Source organism: Dreissena polymorpha, chromosome 8 (genome assembly GCF_020536995.1).
Source record: "Dreissena polymorpha isolate Duluth1 chromosome 8, UMN_Dpol_1.0, whole genome shotgun sequence".
Classification (NCBI taxonomy): Eukaryota; Metazoa; Mollusca; class Bivalvia; order Myida; family Dreissenidae; genus Dreissena; species Dreissena polymorpha.
Genome location: NC_068362.1, coordinates 83,375,939 through 83,400,685, shown reverse-complemented (window position 1 = coordinate 83,400,685; position 24,747 = coordinate 83,375,939). Strand labels below are relative to the sequence as shown.

The 24,747-nt window shown below is 37.0% G+C and overlaps 2 protein-coding genes across 5 annotated transcripts in view; one reads left to right on the top strand and one right to left on the bottom strand.

Annotated features, from left to right (window-relative positions):
* Positions 1-14,872, bottom strand: part of LOC127842253 (uncharacterized protein ZK1073.1-like) — a 94,129-nt gene extending 79,257 nt beyond the window's left edge. For both annotated transcript variants that reach the window (XM_052371679.1, XM_052371680.1), the window contains exons 1-3: positions 14,711-14,872; positions 14,485-14,535; positions 8,012-8,069 (exon numbers count right to left, since the gene is read on the bottom strand). In XM_052371679.1, coding sequence (XP_052227639.1) covers positions 8,012-8,069; positions 14,485-14,535; positions 14,711-14,731 — 130 coding nt within the window. In that variant the 5' untranslated portion in view covers positions 14,732-14,872. The remainder of the gene's footprint in view (positions 1-8,011; positions 8,070-14,484; positions 14,536-14,710) is intronic.
* Positions 14,873-14,981: 109 nt separating this feature from the next.
* The window catches only part of LOC127842250 (cilia- and flagella-associated protein 99-like), a 29,429-nt gene continuing 19,663 nt past the window's right edge, over positions 14,982-24,747 (top strand). For 2 of the 3 annotated variants that reach the window (XM_052371675.1, XM_052371673.1), the window contains exons 1-9: positions 14,982-15,119; positions 16,006-16,120; positions 16,475-16,619; positions 17,757-17,851; positions 18,133-18,245; positions 18,999-19,090; positions 20,841-20,899; positions 22,261-22,368; positions 23,771-23,923. In XM_052371675.1, coding sequence (XP_052227635.1) covers positions 16,013-16,120; positions 16,475-16,619; positions 17,757-17,851; positions 18,133-18,245; positions 18,999-19,090; positions 20,841-20,899; positions 22,261-22,368; positions 23,771-23,923 — 873 coding nt within the window. In that variant the 5' untranslated portion in view covers positions 14,982-15,119; positions 16,006-16,012. Of the gene's footprint in view, positions 15,120-15,205; positions 15,299-16,005; positions 16,121-16,474; positions 16,620-17,756; positions 17,852-18,132; positions 18,246-18,998; positions 19,091-20,840; positions 20,900-22,260; positions 22,369-23,770; positions 23,924-24,747 lie in introns of those variants that run through there. The other variant, XM_052371674.1, reaches the window with a different exon arrangement.

The window sequence follows — 24,747 nt, the reverse complement described above, 5'->3', positions numbered from 1 at the left end:
AGGGTGGGACCTTAGGGCAGCAGGGGGTGGGTAGGAAATTAGGGCAGCAGGGGGGTAGGGTGGGACCTTAGGTCAGCAGGGGGGTAGGGTGGGACCTTAGGGCAGCAGGGGGGTAGGGTGGGACCTTAGGGCAGCAGGAGGTAGGGTGGGACCTTAGGCAGCAGGGGGGTAGGGTGGAACCTTAGGGCAGCAAGGGGGTAGGGTGGGACCTTAGGGCAGCAGTCGGTATGGTGGGGACCTTAGGCAGCGGGGGGGGGGGGGGGGGGTAGGGTGGGAGCAGGGGGGTAGGGTGGGACCTTAGGGCAGCAGGTGGGTAGGGTGGAACCTTAGGGCAGCAGGGGGGTAGGGTGGGACCTTAGGTCAGCAGGGGGGTAGGGTGGAACCTTAGGGCAGCAAGGGGGAGGGTGGGACCTTAGGTCAGCAGGGGGGGGGGGGGTAGGGTGGGACCTTAGGTCAGCAGGGGGGTAGGGTGGGACCTTAGGGCAGCAGGGGGGGGGGTAGGGTGGGACCTTAGGTCAGCAGGGGGGGTAGGGTGGGACCTTAGGTCAGCAGGGGGGTAGGGTGGGACCTTAGGGCAGCAGGGGGGTAGGGTAGGACCTTAGGGCAGCAGGGGGATAGGGTGGGACCTTAGGTCAGCAGGGGGGGTAGGGTGGAACCTTAGGTCAGCAGGGGGGGGGGGTAGGGGGGGACCTTAGGGCAGCAGGGGGGTAGGGTGGAACCTTTGGTCAGCAGGGGGGTAGGGTGGGACATTAGGGCAGCAGGGGGGTAGGATGGGACCTTAGGCAGCAGGGGGGTAGGGTGGAACCTTAGGTCAGCAGGGGGGTAGGGTGGGACCTTAGGGCAGCAGGGGGGTAGGGTGGGACCTTAGGCAGCAGGGGGGTAGGGTGGAACCTTAGGGCAGCAGGGGGGTAGGGTGGGACCTTAGGGCAGCAGGGGGGTAGGGTGGGACCTTAGGTCAGCAGGGGGATAGGGTGGAACCTTAGGGCAGCAGGGGGGTAGGGTGGAACCTTAGGGCAGCAGGGGGGCATGGTGGAACCTTAGGGCAGCAGGGGGTATGGTGGGACCTTAGGTCAGCAGGGGGGTAGGGTGGGACCTTAGGGCAGCAGGGGGTATGGTGGAACCTTAGGGCAGCAGGGGGTATGTTGGGACCTTAGGTCAGCAGGGGTGGTAGGTAGGAACTTAGGTCAGCAGGGGGGGGCGGTAGGGTAGGATCTTAGGGTAGCAGGGGGGTATGGTGGGCCGTAGAGGAGCAGGGTGCTGCGCCCTTATGTTATGATCTTGCTGGAGCACTGACAAAAATTAACAGGTTGCTATTAAGATAGTATGATCAAGGCATCATTAAGTAATCAATCAACAACAAATTCTATCCGGTGGCATTACTCTTGGACAAGCAGCTGTTAAACAGGGACTGGATAACCTGATAATGTGGCACTGACATTCCCAAAGTATTTTAAGTCCTGTTGACTAAAAAAACATGCAGAACTGGACTGGGCTTCATAGAACCAAAACATCACATCACCAACTCAAATAATTATATTGACATAATGATAATTGGAAATATGAAATGGAAAATAAACAGCACAACACTGAACACAAATACTGAACACAAACAAATCACAACAGACTCACATTATTCTAAAGAAATTGTATGTTGGTATGCAAATTGCTCTTATTTACTTGGGACGGTGACAACTTTACAAAAAATCACATTTATACTTGTTTTTAATAAGGAATCAAAGAAGTACCTTAAGCAACAGATCATACGTGGGATATTAATTACATAATTTAACAGACTAAAATTTTAAAGCACAAAGAAATTATCAGAATTTTGGAAATTTCATTGCATATCAGTTTACGCGCGGCTGATCAACCTAACCATTATCCAAACAAAATAGCGTCGCGCAACCCGCGGGTACTATGCAAAAAAGATAAAAACACACCAAATAATCCAGATTTATTGAAATTCAGGATAACCAAAAAAAGCTGAAGCTTCTACAGAAGGGTTAGTGTTTTTACAATGCACAATTAAAACGGACATGGATTAAATTATGAGAAAAGTAATCTGATTTTTTATGCAAATGAAGCATTGCCATTGGTAACCGAGAGCGAGACTTGTCATTCTATATCTTATCCGTTTGCAATTATTGTAAATATTGGTTCAAATGAAGTATAACTGTGATCCATTCACATGAACATGTTTAACAGTTTCAGTATTATAATGTTCTGGGAACGATATATTTTAATTAAGATACCAACTATTTCTGAAATCAAAAGTAGTTCTTTCATTCGTTGTACTATATTACGGATATGTTTACATTCGAACATCTAAATATAGTGATATTTATGTGTTGATTTGTTGTTGATAGTTTGTAAAAATATGTTTTGTGTTATTTCAGACAAGAAGAATGAATGGTTGCAATTTTCCTTTCAGTCAAGAAATAGATGTGAAAAATGTTCATTTAATTGGACCCGGAAATCAACCACCACAGATAACAGAAAACCTTTTAACAATAGGTGTTGTTTTAGAATTTGTGAAATTTGATAATAAACAGAAGTTGATTTATAACATGTCCAAATGACCAAATGTAAGTTACTAACTGTTTAACAATTTGAATTAAGATGCTTTATTTTCTGATTTTTGATTCATTTTTCCTATCAGATGATATACATTTGTGTGATTCTAGGTTTCAATAAATAATTCTGATACATTTATGCAGGATACTGTTACATTATTGTTAACATTTTTATATTTTTGTTGGTTATCTGTTTTATCAAGTGAAAACAAGTTATTTATATAGAAATAAAGCTTATTAAGACTTACGAAGGTACTTGTTGTTATTTATGTATTAATTAAGTTTATTAACATACTTCTAAAAGTAACAAGAGCACCGCCTTGCGGGTGCAGACCGCTCATCTATTTTCTTTTTAAAGGTGAAGGGACTCTCATTTTTAATCACAAAGGAGGGAGGGGTGGAGTGAAGAGGGGTGTATAGTGTGGGGTTGTGGACATTTATTACATTATCTTCCAAAAAAGCGAAAAAAAAAAAAAAAAAAAATCGGGTGGGGGGGGTGGGGATGGGGGGGGGGTTTGGGTGCGATGGTTGGACGGTATTTCAAACATAACCGTTTAAAAAAAAATTGGGGGGGGGGGTATAGTGTGAGGGTGTGGTGGTAATTTGTGAGACGATCTTAAAAAAAAAAAAAAAAAAAAAAAATTTGGGGGTGGGGGGGGTGGGGGGTGGGGGGTATAGTGTGAGGGTGTGGTGGTCATTTGTGAGATAATCTTAAAAAAAAAAAAAAAATAGGGGGGGGGGAGGGGGGGGAGGGGGGGGAGGGGGTTGAGGGGGGGGAGGGGGGGGAGGGGGGGAGGGCACGGGGGATAGTTTGGGTGGAGTCTATTGTGGTATGTCAGGTAAGAGTAGTTTTGTCAAAGTATCAATCAAATCTAATCATAAATAAAGAAGTTATGGCAATTTTAGCAAAATTTAATAATTTGACATTGAGAGTCAAGGTCATTCAAAGGTCAAGGTAAAATTCAACTTGCCAGGTACAGTAACCTCATGATAGCATGAAAGTATTTGAAGTTTGAAAGCTATAGCCTTGATACTTAAGAAGTAAAGTGGATCGAAACACAAAATTTAACCATATATTCAAAGTTACTAAGTCAAAAAAGGGCCATAATTCCGTAACAATGACAACCAGAGTTATGCAACTTGTCCTGTTACTGTACCCTTATGATAGTTTGTGAGTGTTCCAAGTATGAAAGCAATGTCTATGATACTTTAGGGGTAAAGTGGACCAACTTTACACAAACACAAATCTTAACCAAATTTTCAATTTTCTAAGTAAAAAAGGCCCATAATTCTGTCCAAATGCCAGTCAGAGTTACATAACTTTGCCTGCACGGTCCCCTTATGATAGTTAATAAGTGTTGCAAGTATGAAAGCAATAGCTTTGATACTGTAGGAATAAAGTGGACCTAAACACAAAACTTAACCAAATTTTCATTTTCAATTTTCAAAGTATAAAAAGGGCACATAATTCTGTCAAAATGCCAGTCAGAGTTACATTACTTTGCCTGCACAGTCCCCTTATGATAGTTAGTAAGTGTTGCAAGTATGAAAGCAATAGCTTTGATACTTAAGGAATAAAATGGACCTAAACACAAAACTTAACCAAAATTTTCAATTTTCTAAGTATAAAAAGGGCACATAATTCTGTCAAAATGCACGCCAGAGTTATCTAACTTTGCCTGCCCAGTCCCCTCATGATAGTAAGTAAGTGTACCAAGTTTTAATGCAATAGCATTGATACTTTCTGAGAAAAGTGGACCTAAACGCAAAACTTAACCAAAATTTTCAATTTTCTAAGTATAAAAAGGGCACATTATTCTGTCAAAATGCACGCCAGAGTTATCTAACTTTGCCTGCCCAGTCCCCTCATGATAGTAAGTAAGTGTACCAAGTTTGAATGCAATAGCATTGATACTTTCTGAGAAAAGTGGACCTAAACGCAAAACTTAACCAAAATTTTCAATTTTCTAAGTATAAAAAGGGCACATAATTCTGTCAAAATGCACGCCAGAGTTATCTTACTTTGCCTGCCAAGTCCCCTCATGATAGTAAGTAAGTGTACCAAGTTTGAATGCAATAGCATTGATACTTTCTGAGAAAAGTGGACCTAAACGGAAAACTTAACCGGACGCCGACGCCAACGCCGACGCCGACGCCAAGGTGATGACAATAGCTCATAAATTTTTTTCAAAAAATAGATGAGCTAATAAAAAATACAGTCAATACCATCATTCATTAATGTAGTAAGGTTCTTTAAATTATTGTTCTTATAAATAAAGTCGGAATAACTGGCAGTTTTCACACTGCGATAAAGTTGCACAACTTTTTTGGGGCCAGTGAAACCCCTGAACATACCATTCATACAAGGAAGATATAATTTTATTACATTATTTAAGGACATTTTCATAATTAAGTGTTAAACATGCTTTTACTATACTTATGCATTGATTTCTGAATTTCACAGTTTGTACAAGTTCGCAACTTGTTTTTTCACAATTTTCAGTAGTTCGCCACTAATTTTTTCACAATTTCGAAAAGTTAGCGACTCATTTTTCACAAAATGGACGGGCCAGGGCTGCTTCACAAAATCAGGAAAAAAAGCCCTAGCGGAACAAACATATTTCGCGATCCGTTGTGGCAAGGCGCAACGAGTCGATGCCGAGTCGGCCGTTGAAGCAGCGTCAGTATGCGGCGGCAAGTTGCATTTCGCCGCGAAGCTTCGCATCTGTCCACCGAGACATGCAGAGGCAAGCCGCGATCCGCGACATGACGCAGAGTCGATGCGCATCTTCAAAGCAAAATCTTTTTAAAATGATTAGTAAGTCAAAGAAATTTAAAAGAACAATTATAATAATATTTAAAATCATAATTAATTTAATGTGCGTTGATTTAAAATAGATAAACTAGTTAATAAAAAAGCATGCTGTTGTTTTGTTTTTAGTGATTGCATTCCCGTTTCTAAAGAAATTGCTGTCATCCAGATAGAAATAATTATTATTTTAAATGAATGAAAATAAAAATAAAAATATTTATAAAAACAAAATATGATTATCACGGGCATGTATTAATAAAATTCCAATTATCATTTACCATTGTCATTTTTAGAATCGGCTAAAGTATTTTAAGTTACTTTGTGTGCGTTTATTGCGCCGTATGATTATCGTCTTTATATTAAATGATCAACAAACATATTTGTTTTGGGTTTAATTTTTACGACAACATGTATTAGCATATAAACAATGTCATGTAATTATGTTTTGGCACATAAGAGTGGTCAAGACTCCAGCAGGTGGTGGATTTATAATTGCTTGTTGTTTTTGCTATTATATTTTAGCTGAGACAATTAGCAGTTTGAAGCCACATCAATAACCAACACTTAATTGTTGTTTTGTTTATTATCAGCTTATTATAACTATTGTTTGACTATATGCGTATATAAAGTAGTTTCATTTTGTTTATATTATACAGTTGATAACACTAATCATTACCTGATAATCACGTATATTCCAGTTTCAAAGCAAATTCCGGTAAATATTTACCATAAAAGTGCTCAAGACCCACACACATTAGCAATTATTCTTAAGTATCAAATACATTTTGGCATTTGTTACTATTTAAAGATGTGATGAAATAACGTCCAATCGGGGCGATTTTTTTCCACTGAACACGCATAAATCGCCTGACGTGATGTACATGTTTTTATACAACACAAAATACACCCAAACTTTCCATGCAACGTTGTACATGTCTGCATAATTTTCGCTCGCTTTTTATGGAGACAAAGGATATTTTAGCACTGTTTATTTGACGCTAGAATTTGTTAATGTCGCATTGGCATTAACATTCGGAAGCGTGTTTCGGATTACAAATTTAATCAAGCTTATTTCAGAATCAAACGAAACATTAACATTGTGCGTAATTTATTCAACGATAATTTGTTAACGCGCATTACGTGCCATATCGCTTATTAAAACGTGAAAATAATAAATATGAAAGTAGCGTAAATCTAGGTTTCTATGCTACAAAAATGTACATGTAGGTGTATATCTTTTCACTCAATCCGCCGCGTACGTATGCCGCGGATTTACTCCGCGAAAGTACGCGAGGTCAAAACAGACTCGGCGTCGTTGCGCGGATCGATTCAGAGTGCCTCAGCGATACGCCGCGTGAACACTGGACACAGCCGCCGCGTACTAAATTTCTGGCCGTGGCGTAGCCGTGGATTATGTTTGTGCCGCGTTGGCTGTACTGTATATAAATCAATGTAAAAGCATTATGAAGTGAACATTTGATCGGGAGGCCGAACTGTTACTACCCCAATTAAAACGATCTGAGTTGCAGATTGTATTTTTGTTTTACCATAAAAAGACTATTGACAGATTTACTCGCACAGGAGAAAATGTTTGGTGCGCATGCCGTTAACGTTTGCCCATTTGAATAGGGCTTATTCCAAAATAAAGGTCAATGTCAAGGTCAAATGGAGGTCGGATAATGTGAATGTGCTGAGTTTTTAATGGAAGTATCAAACATTTTTATTAAGAAGTATTGATGTTAAAATCAACGATTTGTATTATCATACACAATATTACTGTTATTCCAGGGCCCTCAATCTATTAAATCTGCCACCGAAATTCGGCGGCAGTCCCCCACCTGAAAAGCATACCTTTTGGCGGGAAAAATTCCCCCTAAAAAAAAAAAAAAAAGAAAAAAAAAATTATTTTTTTTTTTTAATAGAAAGATGTGTCTCATGATTATTATATCTCAAATCCTATTTCAATTTAATCTTTGCAAACATACTAAATTATGAAAAATGCAATGAATATAGTGCAAACATGTACAATCGTAATAATGAGAGAGTAAGTAAAAAAATCCCCCAAAAAGGGAAATGCCCCGAAAATTCCCCCTCCTAAGGGTTGCGGACCCCTTCCCCCAAAGTATTGTGAGGGCGCTGGTTATTCTGAAAAAAATCTGTGTGTTTGTATTTTACACGTATGAATTCCAAATTTCATTAGTAAATACTACCGGATTGAAAGATTATCTGAAGGTTTGTTCAAACATGACCTTTTTTTTGTATATTATTATGCAAAAAAATGTATAAGTAAACATGCATGTAGTTGATCTCATTATTGAGAAATGCTACTTATGCACTTTTGCATTATCACTTTACTTCAGACAGCAAATGGCTAAAGCCTTCACCCTTCATATGTTTTATAATGAACCCACAATGACTGTATTATTATTTATGTTGAAAAAAAAAACAACAAATGAAAGATTTTCCATAATCTTCTATAATTTATAATAATAAGCATTCACCCTTTATTTGTATTATAATGAGCCTACAATGATGGGTCACTGGTTATTATTAATTTTGAAAAAAAAATACAACAAATGAAAAGTCTTCAATAAACATCTCTATAATATGAAATGGAAAAACTTACGATTGCATCCCAGGTCATGTACCGTCAGAATGACGAAATAACTGTGCTTTAAGTCGCCCTGAAAATATGAAAATAAACTCAGGTTCAAGACAAGTAGCAATTTTTAATACACTGGTTCTAGTCTAAAAATCAACATGCACCACCTAAAGTGTGACATTTTGCACCACAACACATTAAAAAAATAACTAACACAACGAAAACATAACGTTTATTGAGCAAAACGAGTCTACTGTTCATTCTAACATATTCATTTAAATATATCAAAATACTTATCACTAAAAGAGTAAAAAAATGTTAAAAGATAAGTTTGAACAACCAGCTAGAACTGGCTATAACTAGAACTTGTCACTGAAATGACAAATATCCCCATGCGACGCCTTTGGCAGTCTGAAGAAATTTGTAACGATGCAAAAGCGTCAATTTCGTTCCAAAAGTGTATTGAATGCAATTGAACACATACATGTAAAATGAGCAATAAACTGAACATCACAGCAAAAGCACATGTAAAAGAATATTAAGATGGGCAGGGCTTTCCTTTGACCTGAGCTACCGGGTTTTGACGCTTGAAAATTACAGAAGACCCTTTTTTGACTCTTGAGAAAATTACGTCATGCGTCACATTTGACCCGGGGGAATATACCGACTTGCGTCAACGAGATCAAAAGTTGTTAAGACTAAGCGATAATTGGCTCGGGGCGGAGTATCTCATTTAGTACACGCTAATCGTTAACGCCCGTTTCCAATCATCGAAGCACAAGTCCACCCAGTAGGCGGAGTTTGGTTAATTAAGAAATCTAGTATTGACCAATTAAAACACTGCTGGTTCGATGACGCGTGTATTAACTTTCCATTATTTATCATAGCGTTTGTTATCAGCTGTTTGCGGAAAAGACGTGTATTAAACCCACCTAGTTGCAATAATCCAACTCCCAGCTATTGACCCTCTGAGCTGTACGTATGTACTCATTAAAGCTCAGAGCATTTAAGAAGAACTATAAATCCACCAAAACAGAATGGACTCATCCGCGTCAGTTTTAATAATATTCAATATAAAATAATAACATCCATATCCACAGAACACCGTAAAGCATATTTTGAGATATTTCCAGAGTATGTCAGAATGTATTTCCAAAGCTGAATGCACCCATCACTGTTTTACTTCATGATTGCTCAGTTCAAAGATGCGCGAAAGTTATGCTGGCATATGTACTGTCTACAACGTCAAATTTCACGCTTTGCATCAAAGTTGCTAAAAATAACTATAGAACCGATATAACTGACCTTGTGGCAAAGTGACAATTTTTGCATGAGCTAATTGATTACAAAATACATGTAGGTGTAATAATTGACCGTTTGAGAAGGCATAGAAAACGGCATGTTTGTAGCACGTCTTCAGTGAAGATGGCACATGAAATAATTAAAGGGCGTCAGAATTTTTGATGGGATTAAATACGGAGGCACCTTTATCGGTGAGTAGAAATAATTTCCTTTTATAGTTTACCGATTTATATAGGCTATTGTGGTTTTTTTTTGTGATAGCCAGCGGAAATGTTTTTTTTCACATTTTGTATTTCAGTGAGTGACTTTCCATCCCAGAATGTGCTGCGCAGGTTTCTGGACATGTGCAAGAGAAGAAAGTGATAGTTTGCTGGTTTTATGCTAGTTGTGTGTGCGTGTAGTCATAGTGTTGTTTTATTACCTTTTCTTTACTAGGGCACCCAAATGAGATCCCTCTTTAAATGCATGAATGATTTATTTATTTGCTCAAATGATTGTTGGTTTGTAGAACATGTGACATATTGTTTTGCTGTATACATGAAGTAAATGTTGTATTAGAATACATATTTTGTATGTAAACTTTGAGATTTTGTGTAGGGCATATGACATATTGCTCTCTGAGATGTTGTGTAAGACATGATATGACATATTACTCTTTGAGATGTTGTTTAGAACATAATGACATATCACTCTGCTGTATACATGAAGTTAATGTTGTATTAGAATACATGTTTTGTATTTATTTATCATTGAAATATTGTGTTTAAATGCATAGTGTTGTAGTGACAGTACAATGTAAGAAATAAATGTTAACATACATGTATCTTTTAATTTGTTGCTTTTTTATATATTATATCTCAGTAATTTGCTTAAATTGCAAAAAATCATTGACTCTCCTGCGTTATTATTAGGACTCTTAGAAGTTTGATTTTGACTCTTGAAAATATGGTCCCAAGAGTCCTTGACTCTTGAGATTTGAGGTCTAAGGAAAGCCCTGATGGGTTTGTGCACTTACGTTCCAAGCCATTTATAAGACCCATTACCAAACTAAAGATTTCATTACGCGAATTTTCCCCAATTTCAGGGTTTTTGGTGCTGATTTTTCCCAATTGGTGCAGTACCAGTCATGGTCCACAACCGGCATGTTATCTGATAATAAAGATAACACTTCTGCAAGTATTCATGATCAATCAACAATGACAACTGACATTGTGAGGAAATCATTCATGCATCAGTAATTGAATGAGTTCTACATTGTATCATGGCTCCTGACCTTGCTTACCATTTTTCAAAGTGATTCTTTCATACGTGACAGATATAAACACATGCTACATATAAACGAACAGTTGCTCCAAATTCATGAAGGTCATAAATCAGAGGGGGGTAATCACGTGATAGTCAAGATGGGGATGTCCATACCAAGACAGTTATTTTTTGCCGTTTTATATGCCTCTGCATGGGCGTCGCCATCTTGATAATCACATGATTACCCCATCAAAATTATGAAGATATATTTGTTAAATCAGCAAGTGAACTTGTTCAAAAGATGAAAAGAGATTAATCCTTTGCATGCTGGGAAATATGTTGTCTGCTGAAATGTCATCTGCTGAATTTCTTAAATTAGCATTTTCTTCGATTTTTTTCAAAGAATACTATCAGAATAGCAAACAGTTTGGATCCTGATGAGACGCCACGTTCTGTGGCGTCTCATCTGGATCCAAACTGTTTGCAAAGGCCGTCATAATTTGGTTCCAGCACTGAAAGAGTTAATCACCAAGTTATGCGTTATAGTTTGATATTGCCACAAAATTATTTTCCTCACTTTTTACCAGGTTATCTCAGATTGTTCAATTTAACTTACAAACAATTATTATGAAAGACAAGTGTGAAGTAATTTCAATGTTTAGAATTGCTAATCAGCCTGCAGTGAACACTATTTATACATGTATGTCTTGACACCTGTAATTTGGCAAAGCAACTTGATTGTAGCTTTTGTAATTTAATCATGAATTTTTAGTTCACCTTATGTGCAATGGATAAGAATAAAATTTGCCTCAATCATGTTGTGTTCTCTTAAATGTAATTGTTTGGTATTCAAATGATTCTGTAAGATGTGGATCAGTATTACAGCTGCAGAACTAACTAAAACTTCCTTTTGATTTACAATGACTAATTCAAATACCTCTGGTTTGATTTGATGTTTTTAAAAATGGTTAAAGAACTTTCAGATTGCATATTATCTAATTATAAGCATTTTAATTTGAAAAGATAATTACAGTTTTTATGTTCATGCAAATAGAAGCTTTGAGATTTAAAATTGTTTAAATATTAGTTTCGCTCAATTATTTTAAAGACTGTGAGTGCGTCATTAACATGTTTTAAACACAGATGCATCAGTTGATTTTGGCACTGGCTTTTTAATAACTTTACCAGACACTGAATTACATGTAGCTGACAAAGGTTTCAACATTATTACCTAGACAGACCAAAACAAATCAATATCTTGGCAACCTTAAAGGCTGTATAATAATATTAACATGTTACAGGTATCAATATACTAGTAATTATATTCAACGCGAAACTGCAGTTTAATACCAAACAGACAGACAGACTGACACACATCCAAGGTTATTCAAGAATTCCCTAAGGGGCAGTGTTCTGTCGTGAATCTGTACTGTTGGGGACAGGGACCCTTTAGGGTTAAAAAAGTGGGGACAAAATGGAAAAATTTGGAGACAGAGAAATACATTTGTAGCAGAATTAAATTTTCAGAAACTAATTACCTTTTACTTGCACTCTTAAACTGGCTAGATTTATTCCTACAGCCAGTCCACAGGATTCAACATTCTAATTCAAACTTGAACATTTTTTTAAATTTTTAAAACTGTCAAACAATTGTCAATTTATTAACAAAACTTTGAACAGTTACATGTATTTCATGTCTACATCTACGTCTGTCTACATATTCTGCTTCAATGGAATTAGAGGCAAAGATTCACATTTGCTTTACACTTCTCGGCCAGTGATCTAAAGCCTTTTCAAATTAGAATTACTGATAGGAAAGGCTTTTTCTTGTTTGGGCTTTATGCACAAACTGCATGTCATTTTGTTGTGTCAAACAGTAACCAAGAAAATTCTCAAAGCCAATTTGCTTGGAATGTACGTTTAGGGGCAGACTTTTTTTCGGCATTGCTAAACGATGTTGGTACTTGGGAAGACTCTGTTGGGGTGTTATTACTATCGATATATTTTCATATTTTACTTGCCGGAGGAAAAAAAAACTCAAAATGGATTTTGTTTTCTTCGGTTGGTCACTTTCTGCCATTTTGATAGGTGTGAAAATTTCCTTGATAACTGATTGGTTGTTATAGTCTCAACTTACCAATGAAATAAAGTGTTATTAAAGTAAATTAAGGATTGGCAGCGAAATGACGTCACGTCCAATGAAATAATTCGTTCTAATTACGCATTTACTCGATTTCTTTGACAACTTTCAAATTTAATCGATTAATTTTTATTCCTAATTTCTGTGTGCCCGCGGACCTATATACGGAAAACGGGTGGGGACAAATCTATTTTTTTGCGCCAATGACGCAAGGGCGCATCCACGGCAGAACACTGAAGGGGTATTGTTTACTTTGGCCCTGTTTTCTATGTAACAGGAGAAAATCATAGGAAAGTATTTGGAAAGTTAATTCTAAGGTACTCTACAGACATATACATTTATGGTTTAAATGCACTGCTTTTAATGTCCTTATAATAATTATGAGTAATGTCAATATAATACCATATTGTCCACATAACACACTCAAAAAAATTCTTAACCAAATGGGTTATTTTTTTATGAAAAGCTATTTTATATCTAACAGGCCTTTTCCTGGCTTCATTTAGAAAAAAATGCAAGTTTTGTATTGGGATTTTTTTTCCATGAAAAAAAAGTCCACTGAAAAAGAGTAGCATGCAAAAACCAAGCTCCTATGGTCAATGTCAAGGTAACAATTAAGGTCAAAAGTAAAATTCAGAAAATCCGTTTCTTAATACATGTACTTTTAACTTGCCAGAAAAGACAATCACTTTCAGAAAGATAATGTGTGGCAGCCGCATGCAAGAACAAGGTCCCTATGTCAAAGGTCAAGGTAACAGTTTAACATCAAATATAGGAATCAAGGTTAAACACCTGACAATTAGTCCAGAGCAAAAACATGTCCAGCAAAGGTAGATTTTCAAATGATGCAGAAGAGACAATCATTGTGCAATGGCAAGTCATACACATGAACTTTGTCCTAAGCTTCAAGGTCACACATGATTCAGACTGAAATTCAATGTGTTTTTTTTAGTCCAATTTTGGGCCGAAATTTTGAAGAACTTAATTAAAGTCAAATTCCTTAGCATGTGTTAAGGACTTGTTTACTTAAAACTGGTGTTAAGGGACCTTAATATAACAAGAAGAGAAAATAACATTTGTAATTTTTGAAAACCTCTATTAAACAAGTACTGTCAATTTGCATCAAAGTAATACATATATGCAGTATATATATATATTGACAAGACTTAGTTTTATAAGTATAATTTAATGTTGAACAAAACATATTATTTTATTGTTTTAAAATTCAACCTATCTATGAAATGCCTATATAGTTATTGATGTACTGCCTAAAAACTTTGGAGAAAGCACAAATTAGTAAAAGTAAAACAATGGAGAAATAGTCTTTCACTGTTTGTAGTGATAAAAAATAAGATTTTTCAGAATACATTTTAAAGCCAAGAATTCACAATATTTACATAAAAACAACAAATATTTCAATCTAATTTATTCAGTTTTGAGCACACCAGCATTTATCACTTTTATTGATACTTATATTTGTTCTATTATTGATACTTACATTTGTACTACTCTTCAACTAAATACCATTGAGTCTCTGTACCAATATTAGTAATTAAAATAAATTACTATGGTAGTTTTAATGATGAAACATGGTTTGGAATAAAAAAAATGTAAAGCTTGTTGTGTTGTAATAATGTGTATCTGTGTGTTTATTGAATCAAGAAATTGAAGATTGCTCAATAATGGTAATTTGTATTAATGTCAGTTAATGATGTAAGCAGCTCAAAATGCTTCAGATGCTGAATAACATCCTAGGACTTAGTCTTAGACCAAGGCCAAGGTCACTAATGTAAACGTAAACAAGTCCTACCTGAATATAGACGTTGAATTTGCTGACCCTTGGCGCAGATATTTCCCTGTGCTGAAAAGGGAAATCGTAACTTTAAAATTTAGATAGCAGACGACAAGTGTCACAACTTAAACCCCTATTTTATTTTGTATTCCATTATAATAGAAGCAAAAACAAACAAAGCATTACTATACATATATCATGCAATGTTTCAATTAAATAAATGTGTAAATTTGAAGAACAATACCTCGTAAGTCGTTTCTGACATCTTGCAGCTTTATTTTAATTCCACACGATTGCACATAAAGACGCGGTTTACGTAAAGACGCACTTGATGTATGAACACCTAAGCTCAATTCGGTTTAATCGGTAATCATCGTTATAGATCGGTGTCGCGCTCAGTAAATTTCCGTCAACTTATATTATATGGCGTATAAATTATAATCAATGTATATGATAGTTAATAAGTTTATTTTAAATGTGTTTAGCAATTCTAGAAATTATAATGCGTTTGAAAATATTTCAAAATATTTTCTCCCATGATGCAATGAATCGCTCGTAACAACAACAACTCAAAAATATTGTAAACAAAGAGAATTTATACTGTTTTCACTACACATACGATAACTATTGCGTTTATTAAACACGTTTAAAAGGTAATTTGTGTATGTTTTGAAAGGAATCTCTTATTAAAACAGCATTTTGTTGTCATGCTCAGCTTTCTATGAAACGTTTGGCTATTGCCATAGAAACCAAGATGGCAGCGCCCATGTATCAATGAAAAAAGCTTTGTCGTTTATATTATTTTAGTTCTTCCTTACTCCCTAACTGATATGTAAGTAATTTATAACAGAAAAATCACATTTATTGATTTGACGATCGAAATTAAACCGACCAAACCATCATACAGACTGGATTGTATGTGTATTATTTTCAATGGGTAAATTATGCTTGGTGATGTTAAAATATTCAAATAATGAGAAAAAAACAACATTACAGGTTGTGTTTGTTAAGAGTTATTTTGAATAATTTACACTGTGGAATAACTTGCATATGCTGGGAACAAATGTGTGAAAATATCATATTGGAACATAATTGTGTATTCTTTTTTCAACATTTTTAAGATATATTAAAATCAATGTTCACCCGATCTGTTAAACCTCATTGGAATGTACCGCCTTGAGAGCTTGTTTATTGCATTTAACACGTTCTCAGGTTTGTTCTGTATTAGACTCGAAATAGAGAGTCTATATAGGCAGAGGTCTGTCTCTCTGATTATGGATGATAGGGTCACATTATTTGAAAATATTACATATAATTTGAATTACCTTGTCTCAAACTGACACCTTTTTGGTTATTAAAAACTGTCAAAATTTTACCCTCCACATGTTGAGTTGTGTTTGTTGAAATTTATGGCCATTATACACCCCATTCACCAATGGAAAAAAGTATAAAGACATAAATACCGGTATTCCAAATGTAATCCCCCCCCCCCCCCCCCCAAAATAAAATTTAGAAAATATTTCTCAACCTTTATTTCAGATCCGTGATGGATCACAAAGCATTGCTTGAGCACTGTGTGGCAGTGTTAGATTCATTCAATGCAGATGTCCAGTCAGTGGAGAATCACGTCAATAAATATCTCAAGCATTACGGTGTATGTTTTGTTCAATTGGCTTAATGAACTTTCTTAACCTTTTCCCGCTCAGAAGAGAAGTGAAAATTGCTATACGCAGCCAGCATAAAACCAGAACAGACTGCGAGTATCTCACAGGCTGTTCAGGTTTTATGCTGTTTGCATACATTGTGTAAATTTATGCATTATATTCATGTTTCTTTTAATGATCTTTTACGATGAAATAACTATATATCTGAACTGTATGAATAATGAATTAACATAAAACTATAAAAATTATCTAAAAAAAGTACACATTATTATTCTTTATTGTGCATCAAAATCTGTGTCTTAGTTATTGTCACTATATTTAGTCTTGTGTCGGGTTTTTTACAGATTCACAATGAAGATGAGCAGATCTTCATAGTTGAGGTGTTCTCTGGCTGTGTTCGCTACCTGGATATCATGTCTATCATAGTGAAGGGATTTTATGCACGTGATGGGAAAAACACACTTCGCTCAGAACAAAATCTCTTCATAGGTAAGTACTTTTGTGCATGTATTAGGCGTGAAATGTGTGAGATGTGTGCAGCTCGCACGCTGTCTGGAAGGGGGCCCATTCATGTTTGCTAATGCTAGTATTGCGTAATAATAAAAAATGCCATTGTAAATAATGGTGACTGTGAAATTTAGGAGCCTTGGTCTGTGAAAACTTGGCTTAATGAATGGCTAAAGTGTCCTCCCAGATTAGCCTGTGCAGGGTCAACACTTTCAGCTTTATTGTCCCCTACCGGTTTCACCGGAGGGGATTTATGGTTTGCACTCCGTCTGTCAGTCAGTCTGTCAGTCAGTCTGTCTGTCACACTTTTCTGGATCCTGCGATGACTTTAAAAGTTCTTCATATTTTTTAATGAAACTTGCAACATGGATAGATGGCAATATGGACATTATGCACGTCATTTCATTTTGTTCCTACGTCAAAAATTGTGGTTGCTATGGCAACCCCCCCAAAAAAAATCCGAAAATGGTGGAATTTCTGACATTGGTGGAGCCGGTAGGGGACCATATTGCTTGGCAATAGCCTTGTTAACTTTTTTTTTTGAAGGAAGTCTGCACTGAACAAAATCCAATTTTGGTGGAAAGTGTCTTCCCTGATTAATCTGTGCAAATAACACAGGCTATTCTGGGTGGATACTGTACGCATATGCATTTAGCCCAGTTTTCCCAAGAGGCTCATAGGTATTAGGATTGTTTTGTTTTATTTTCAGTAAAGTTATATCATATTCATGTATAATATTTCATGTCTAGAAAAAATCATACTTATGTTTACTTAGATCAGTTCTAGTTTATAGTTCATGTTTTTTAGTTTTTTTTTATTTCAACATGGTTTAGTGTGTAAATGTGTCAGAAGTTTCAAAACTAAGCGGAGCCTTAACACTTTGTTCCATTAACTCAACTACTATTGAGAATGTTATATAAACATCATATGCATTTAAGAGGGTATAATATTGCAACCCATATACGTTCCAATGTTATTCATATTAACATTATGCAGGGATGGATGTGTGGAAATTTAACAAGGGGAAAGTAACACGAGTTATAATCATATCATAAGGTCAACTAGATTAAAAAACTGCAATGTTTTAAATCACAAACATGTCATACTCTGATATTTCAGTTTTATCATACCTTGCCTTGTTTCGCCTGGATGAGTTGGAAATGGCCAATTTCCGACAGTTTGTACGCTCTCAGGACATCAACAAAATGTACAAGGTAACTGTTATATTCCTGTAAATGAAATATAAAGGATGTGACATGTCATAACGTTTTCTAGCTTGTTTACGTGTAGGAGTTGAAGTTTGTCAAGAGTATCGTTACCACTAAGCATTTAAAATTTGGTTATGGAATAAAATTGATTCAATTGTTCAAAAACTGATTAAAATATTAACTAAACATGCTCTGCACATTTTATGAGGTCATGACTAGCGAAATTTCAAAACTCGATTAATTCTGAAGTTGCCATCTATTTTATTTTCATGATGTTTTGATTTCAGTTCCTGCAGTTTTTCTTCAATGAAAAAAGCATCACAACTTGGATGAAGGATGAATGGCAGAAATTCTATGAGCATGTGTTTGTGCAGACTAAACTGGTGTCTCCATTACGGCAGTAAGCAGATATATGCCTCGTTCTGGGGAAACTGGGCTTAATGCATGTGAATAAAGTGTCTTCACAGATTAGCCCATGCAGCCTGTGCTGGCTAATCTAAGACGACACTTTCAGCCTTAAATCGATATCTGCTGAGCAAAGACTTACTTTAAACAAAAATGCTATTAAAGCATGAAGTGCTGTACTTGATTAGCCTCTGCAGTCTGCATATCTTCGATGCCTTTTTACACACGTGCATTAAGCTAATTTTCCGCAGAACAAGGCTCATATAGTCTCGTATTTCCACTTTTCATATGAGTTAATATTTAGCAGCATGCTACCTAAATGGTGCAAGTGGCAAAGAATTGTATTCTGCAATCATTTAGTGTGCGTCATAGTATACATGTATGTATAACACTGTATCTAAACTTGTTCTAATTGGCTTAAACGCTGTGCCTGAAACATTTCATGTACTTAATACTGTTTTGTGCAAAAACACTGATCTTCTGGAAAAACTGTTAACAAACCACCATCATAGCAACCATCATACATTAAATATGAGGAACGTTTATTAGTTTGATTAGCTATACATTAACCCATGTGCTCTTTTTATCCTAGCAATATATTAAGCCATGTGCTTTATGTATCTAGCTATACATCTAGCCATGTGCTCTGTGTTACATTAACCCATGTGCTCTATGTATCCTATCTATACATTTAGCAATGTGCTCTGTGTTACATTAACCCAATCCCATGTTCTATATGCTTTTCTAGGTGGCTTCCTGAGCTGTCTGATATGCTTCAACAAATGAAGGAAAAAATTGACAACGTCACCAAACCACCAAAAAAAGCTCTCACAAACACAGGTACAGTACTCTGGGTTAAGTTTTCTCTGCCACACACACAAAAGGCATTTCAAAGGTTTTGGTACATGCATTTCAATCTCCTTCAAAGCTGTTGTCATTTCCAATCCAGTGTTTTTTTTGTTCAAATTCAGGGCCCACATTTGGCCCTATTCCCAATGGGAAAAAGTATATGTATTTTCCCAAATGGGACCTTAACATTTCAAAATGAAGGTTTAAAAAAAAATAAAAAATTAACGTCTTAACATTTAGTTCATCTCCCATCAAGCTCTTGTAAGCAAAACAACAACAGCACTTATTTCCCAATTACTGTCAATACGCCACCATTTTTCCCAATCCAAAGGGACATAGTCCCTAAATGCTGCAATCATAAGATACAAATATTTTCAAATTGATCACATGTTTGTATGAGCATGAGTACAATGATTGAACACAATTGCAGGTTCATTTGCATATGATTGACAATTTTTGACATTGGTAGACTAAGATTGACATTCAATTTTACAACTTATCGTAGGTAGAAAATTTATATGCTAGGCCGCTTTTTTTGGGTAGTTTGCTGTTTTTGTTTTTATGCCCCCGAAGGAGGGCATATAGTGATGTCTGTCCGTCACACTTTGCGTTTAGGTTTCGAAAAAAAACTCATAACTTCTATGTTGCTTCAGATCGCAATTTCATATTTGGCATGCATGTGTATATGGACAAGGCCTTTCCATATGCACACAAATTTTGACTCCTGTGACCTTGACCTTGAACTTAGGGTCCGCGTTTAGGTTTCAAAGTCTGCGTTTAGGTTTCAGAAAAAACTAATAACTTCTGTGTCCCTTGAGCTATAACCTTCATATTTGGTATGCATATGTTTAACATTTTGACCCCTTTGACCTTGACCTTGAACTTAGGGTCCGCGTTTAGGTTTCAAAATCTGTGTTTAGGTTTCGAAAAATGCTCATAACTTCTATGTCCCTTGAGTTATAACCTTCATATTTGGTATGCATGTGTAAATGGACAAGGCCTTTCCATAGGCACAAAAAAATTGACCCCTGTGACCTTGACCTTGAACTTAGGGTCCGCGTTTGGGTTACGAAATCTGCGTTTAGGTTTTGAAAAATGCTCATAACTTGTATGTCCCTTGAGATATAACCTTCATATTTGGTATGCATGTGTAAATGGACAAGGCCTTTCCATAAGCTCACATATTTTGACCCCTGTGACCTTGACCTTGACCTTATGGTCCGCGTTTAGGTTTCGAAATCTGCGTTTAGGTTTCGAAAAATGCTCATAATTTCTATCAAGCATTTATAGGGGGCATAAGTCATCATATGGTGACAGCTCTTGTTTATTAAAAGATCTTATGTGTTGACTTAATTAATTGTTACTTTTCCTTCCAAATTCTGTTGCACATGGATATTTCTGTGTAACATATGAGTTAATTGGGATGAATGCATGTGCATAAAGGTTGGTCCCAGATTAGTATGTGCAGTCTGCACAGGCTAATCAGGGAACTCAGTTGACGCTTTTATGGAATTTGTTGTTTAAACAAAGCCTCCTCTAAATGAAAATGCACTCTAAGCGGAAAGTATCCTTCCAGATAAGCCTTCATTGACTAAACACACTAATCTGGGACAACACTTATCCTACATGCATTAAGCCTCGTTTTCCCAGAGCAAGGTGTATATCTTTTAATAAGTACAAACCTTGATGTACACAACATATCCGGTATGATGTACGCCTCATGCTGTTTTGTCTGTTTCAGAGATAAAGCCATTCAATATAACAAAGCCGCGTCCAAAAAGTGTTCCTGTCCCGGAGCCGGTATGTATCATCAGCTTTACGTAAAGTTATGTCCCAGATAAGCCTGTGCATTCCACACAGGCTATTCAGGGACAACACTTTATGCACCTCCATTAAGCCCCATTTCTCCCAGAAAATGGCTCATATTCATATTTGAAGCAAAATTTCCTTTCTTGCTTAATTACAAAATATGATATACTTAATATAGGTTTACATCTAATATAATTAATTGGGATATGGCCTTTTCCTGAAAGCAATACATGTTATGAGTTTATAGCGATTTCTTGAATTCAGTGAATTACTTCAATGAAGAGCTTCCTGATAACTCTCCTGGGTCAAATGAGCCGTGTCATTTTAAAATTGGTCTTGTACGATATTCAGCCAGCATAGCTCTAGTCCAGCCTGCGCAGTCTGGCAATGAGCTGCCCTGTATTCTCATGAGACTATGAAACCTTGCATAACTTAATTAAGCACAGTAGTTCCTGACAAGACTGCGCGATTGCTTGACTGATCTGGGGCCATGCTGTCCTCATAGGGCATGAGACCAATTATTGCACGACACAGGAGGTGTTTCTCTTGTCTGATCTTGTGTGAGATACCACTTAGATACGTATTTTCACTCATTTGTAGTCCCTTAGAAAGTAACATTTAATTAAATACCTTTCTTACTAGATTCAAGTTTTAAAGGCTTTATTTCCAACACTTAGTTAATGATGAGCAGCAAACAGCATACAACCTGAACAGACTGAGAGTTACTCACAGGCTGTTCTGGTTTTATGCTGGTTGCAAAAGCCATTTTCACTTTGCCATTATGGGGGATAGGGATAATCATAATCTTGCAAAACTATACCACACTGTCTGCATTTTCAGGTTAAGAAACTTGAGGTACTAATGCTGTTGTACATCTGTAGAGCACACTTCAACTTAATATATGCACAACTTACGTAAACCATTGCATCTATTGCCCCAAATCGATAATGACAACCTGTAATTGTACTGTATTGTGTTTGGTTATTTATATACTCCTTAACCCCATGCTTTGATTGACATTTTCCTGTTGGCGTGAAGATGATTTACCAAGAAATCATTACTGGCAAGGGAGATAACTAGAAAGATCATACTAATTGTGTCCCCTTCCAGTGATGATTCAATCTATTATCATACTGAAAACATTTAAAAATTGAGCTATCAATCCCAAAAGTTTACTTACCCAATTGTTTATTGTGTATTTCTCTTCATCAGATCCACAAATTGCCAAAACCAATTGATTGTGTATTTCTCTAGATTATATCAACACATGGCCTAACCCTATTAATTGTGTATTTCATTACATTAGATCCACACATGGCCTAACCCACTTGCTTGTGTATTTCTTGTTTCAGATCCCGAAGATGGAGAAGCGTAAGCCACCACCGGACACTCTGTACAGGGAGCCATCCGATATTGAGAAGATTGAGCGCATTCGCCAGGAGAACCGGCGCAGAGCAGAGGTATGGGCGGTGTTTGCTCTTTGCATACATTGGGACCTGACATTAATTGAGCCGCAGTCTGGGAAAACTGGGCTTTATACATGTGCATATTCGCCTGTGCAGTCTTAGCAGTAACGAAACTAATTGCTTTTATGGATTTTTTTATTACAAAAAGTATATTCTAAACAAAATCCTGATTAGACCGAAAGCATACTAGCCTGTGTTGACTGCAAGGCTAATCTGGTCAACACTTTATAGACATGCATTGAGCCCAGTTTTCCCTGAAGAAGGCTGAATTGACCACTTGCCAAATAGTCAGTTGTTTGCCCACTTAGTTATCTTACATATAAGGCTCATTAACACTCTTTGTTTGTCATACCGTCTGGCAGCAATGTTTTTTAATTTGTTTTTTTACTTGATCAACTGAAAGGTGTTTCTTAACCATTGTCATCCTGAATTATGCCTGCTCCCATTATTTCCCCGTTTCCCACTGCAGACAAAATTCTGCTCTGATTATTTCCCAATTGCAAACGGACATCTGCCCCTATTTTTTTATGCTCCCCGAAAAATATTTTCGGTGGAGCATATAGTTGCCAGTTTGTAGTTCCATTATTCCTTCCTTCCGTCACACTCCGTTATTCCTTCCTTCCGTCACACTTTTGCTACCGTTTCTCATAGCGCCTTCAATACTTTACCAATCGCTTTCATATTTGGCATGTAGGTACCTTGCATGGACCTCTACCTTTTGATGAGGTTTGAGGTCACTGGGGTCAAGGTCAAGGTCACCGAGGCTAATAATACACTTCCTTCTGTCACACTTTTGCTACCGTTTCTCATAGCACCTTCAATACTTAACCAATCGCTTTCATATTTAGCATGTAGGTACCTTGCATGGACCTCTACCTTTTGATGAGGTTTGAGGTCACTGGGGTCAAGGTCAAGGTCACCGAGGCTAATAATAGACTTCCTTCTGTCACACTTTTGCTGCCATTTCTCATAGCGCCTTCAATACTTAACCAATCGATTTCATATTTGGCATGTAGGTACCTTGCATGGACCTCTACCCTTTGATGAGGTTTGAGGTCACTGGGGTCAAGGTCACCGAGGCTAATAATAGACTTCCTTCTGTCACACTTTTGCCACCGTTTCTCATAGTGCCTTCAATACTTTACCAATCGCTTTCATATTTGGCATGTAGGTACCTTGCATGGACCTCTACATTTTTATGAGGTTTGAGGTCACTGGGTCAAGGTCACCGAGGCTAATTATAGATTTTTAGGTGTTTATTAACACATATATTGACAAAGCGCATCATCGGGGAGCATCCATCAGTTTCACTGATATTCTTGTTTCCCACAGTCCGACATCTGCTTCCGTTATTTCCCATTGTTTGTTCATCGCTACCACTGCTCCCTGCTTACAGGAGCGTCTTATGGAGGCATCCAGGAAGCAGTTTGCTTGTGCCAACCCAGAGAAGTCCCAGAAGACAAAGGAGAAGATACAAAGAATCCTGACCGAAGAAGAGAGCAAACTGGACTTTGACAGACCCAAGACTAACAAGGTGCCCACCTTCCTGGTGAGTCTGAGTTGTTATTTTTAAGTGGAAAGTGTTGTCCCTGATGAGCCTGTGTGGACTGCACAGGCTAATCTGGGACAACACTTTTCACACATGTTTTGCACATTGTATACTTTTTGGAGCTTGATTGTTTTACATTTGAGTCGAGCTCTGGAAAATCTGGGCTTATGCCGTCCCAGATTAGCCAGTGTTATTAAAACAGGGATGACAATTTTCATCTAAACAGGATATTTGTTTAGAAGAGACTTCCTTGAAACAAAAATTCCATGAAAGCTGACTGCACAGGCTAATCTAGGATGACACTATGCACATGCATTAAGTCCCATTTTTCCAGAGCAAGGGTCATAATTATTACCCAAATTGGCAACAAAGTTGAAAATCCAAGTTTGGATAAGAGTATGGGGGTGGCATCAGACAAGTGATTTCCGGTCCATTACTCAAGTGTGAATAGACCAATCTTGATTACATCTTGGATGCACCTAGCTTGCATTAAGACCTAGCTTTGGATTGTAATTGAGGCCAGCTAGGTCAAGGTCAAGGGCGCGGTAAGTTAGTTTTATGATTGGACAAATTGTCTCATGAAGATAATTGGGATATAGGGCATGTATGAGAAGCATCACATAAATTTGCTGTTAGTTTACAAACAAGGTACCAATTTTAGGTTCTCTCAGACAACCTGCTATGCATATTTTTATGCCCCCGGATCGAATGATAGGTGGCATATTGTTTTTGGCCTTTCTGTCATTCTGTCTCAAAACTTTAACCTTGGTTAAAGTTTTGCGATTACTTTTGAAATATTGAACATAGCAACTTGATATTTGGCT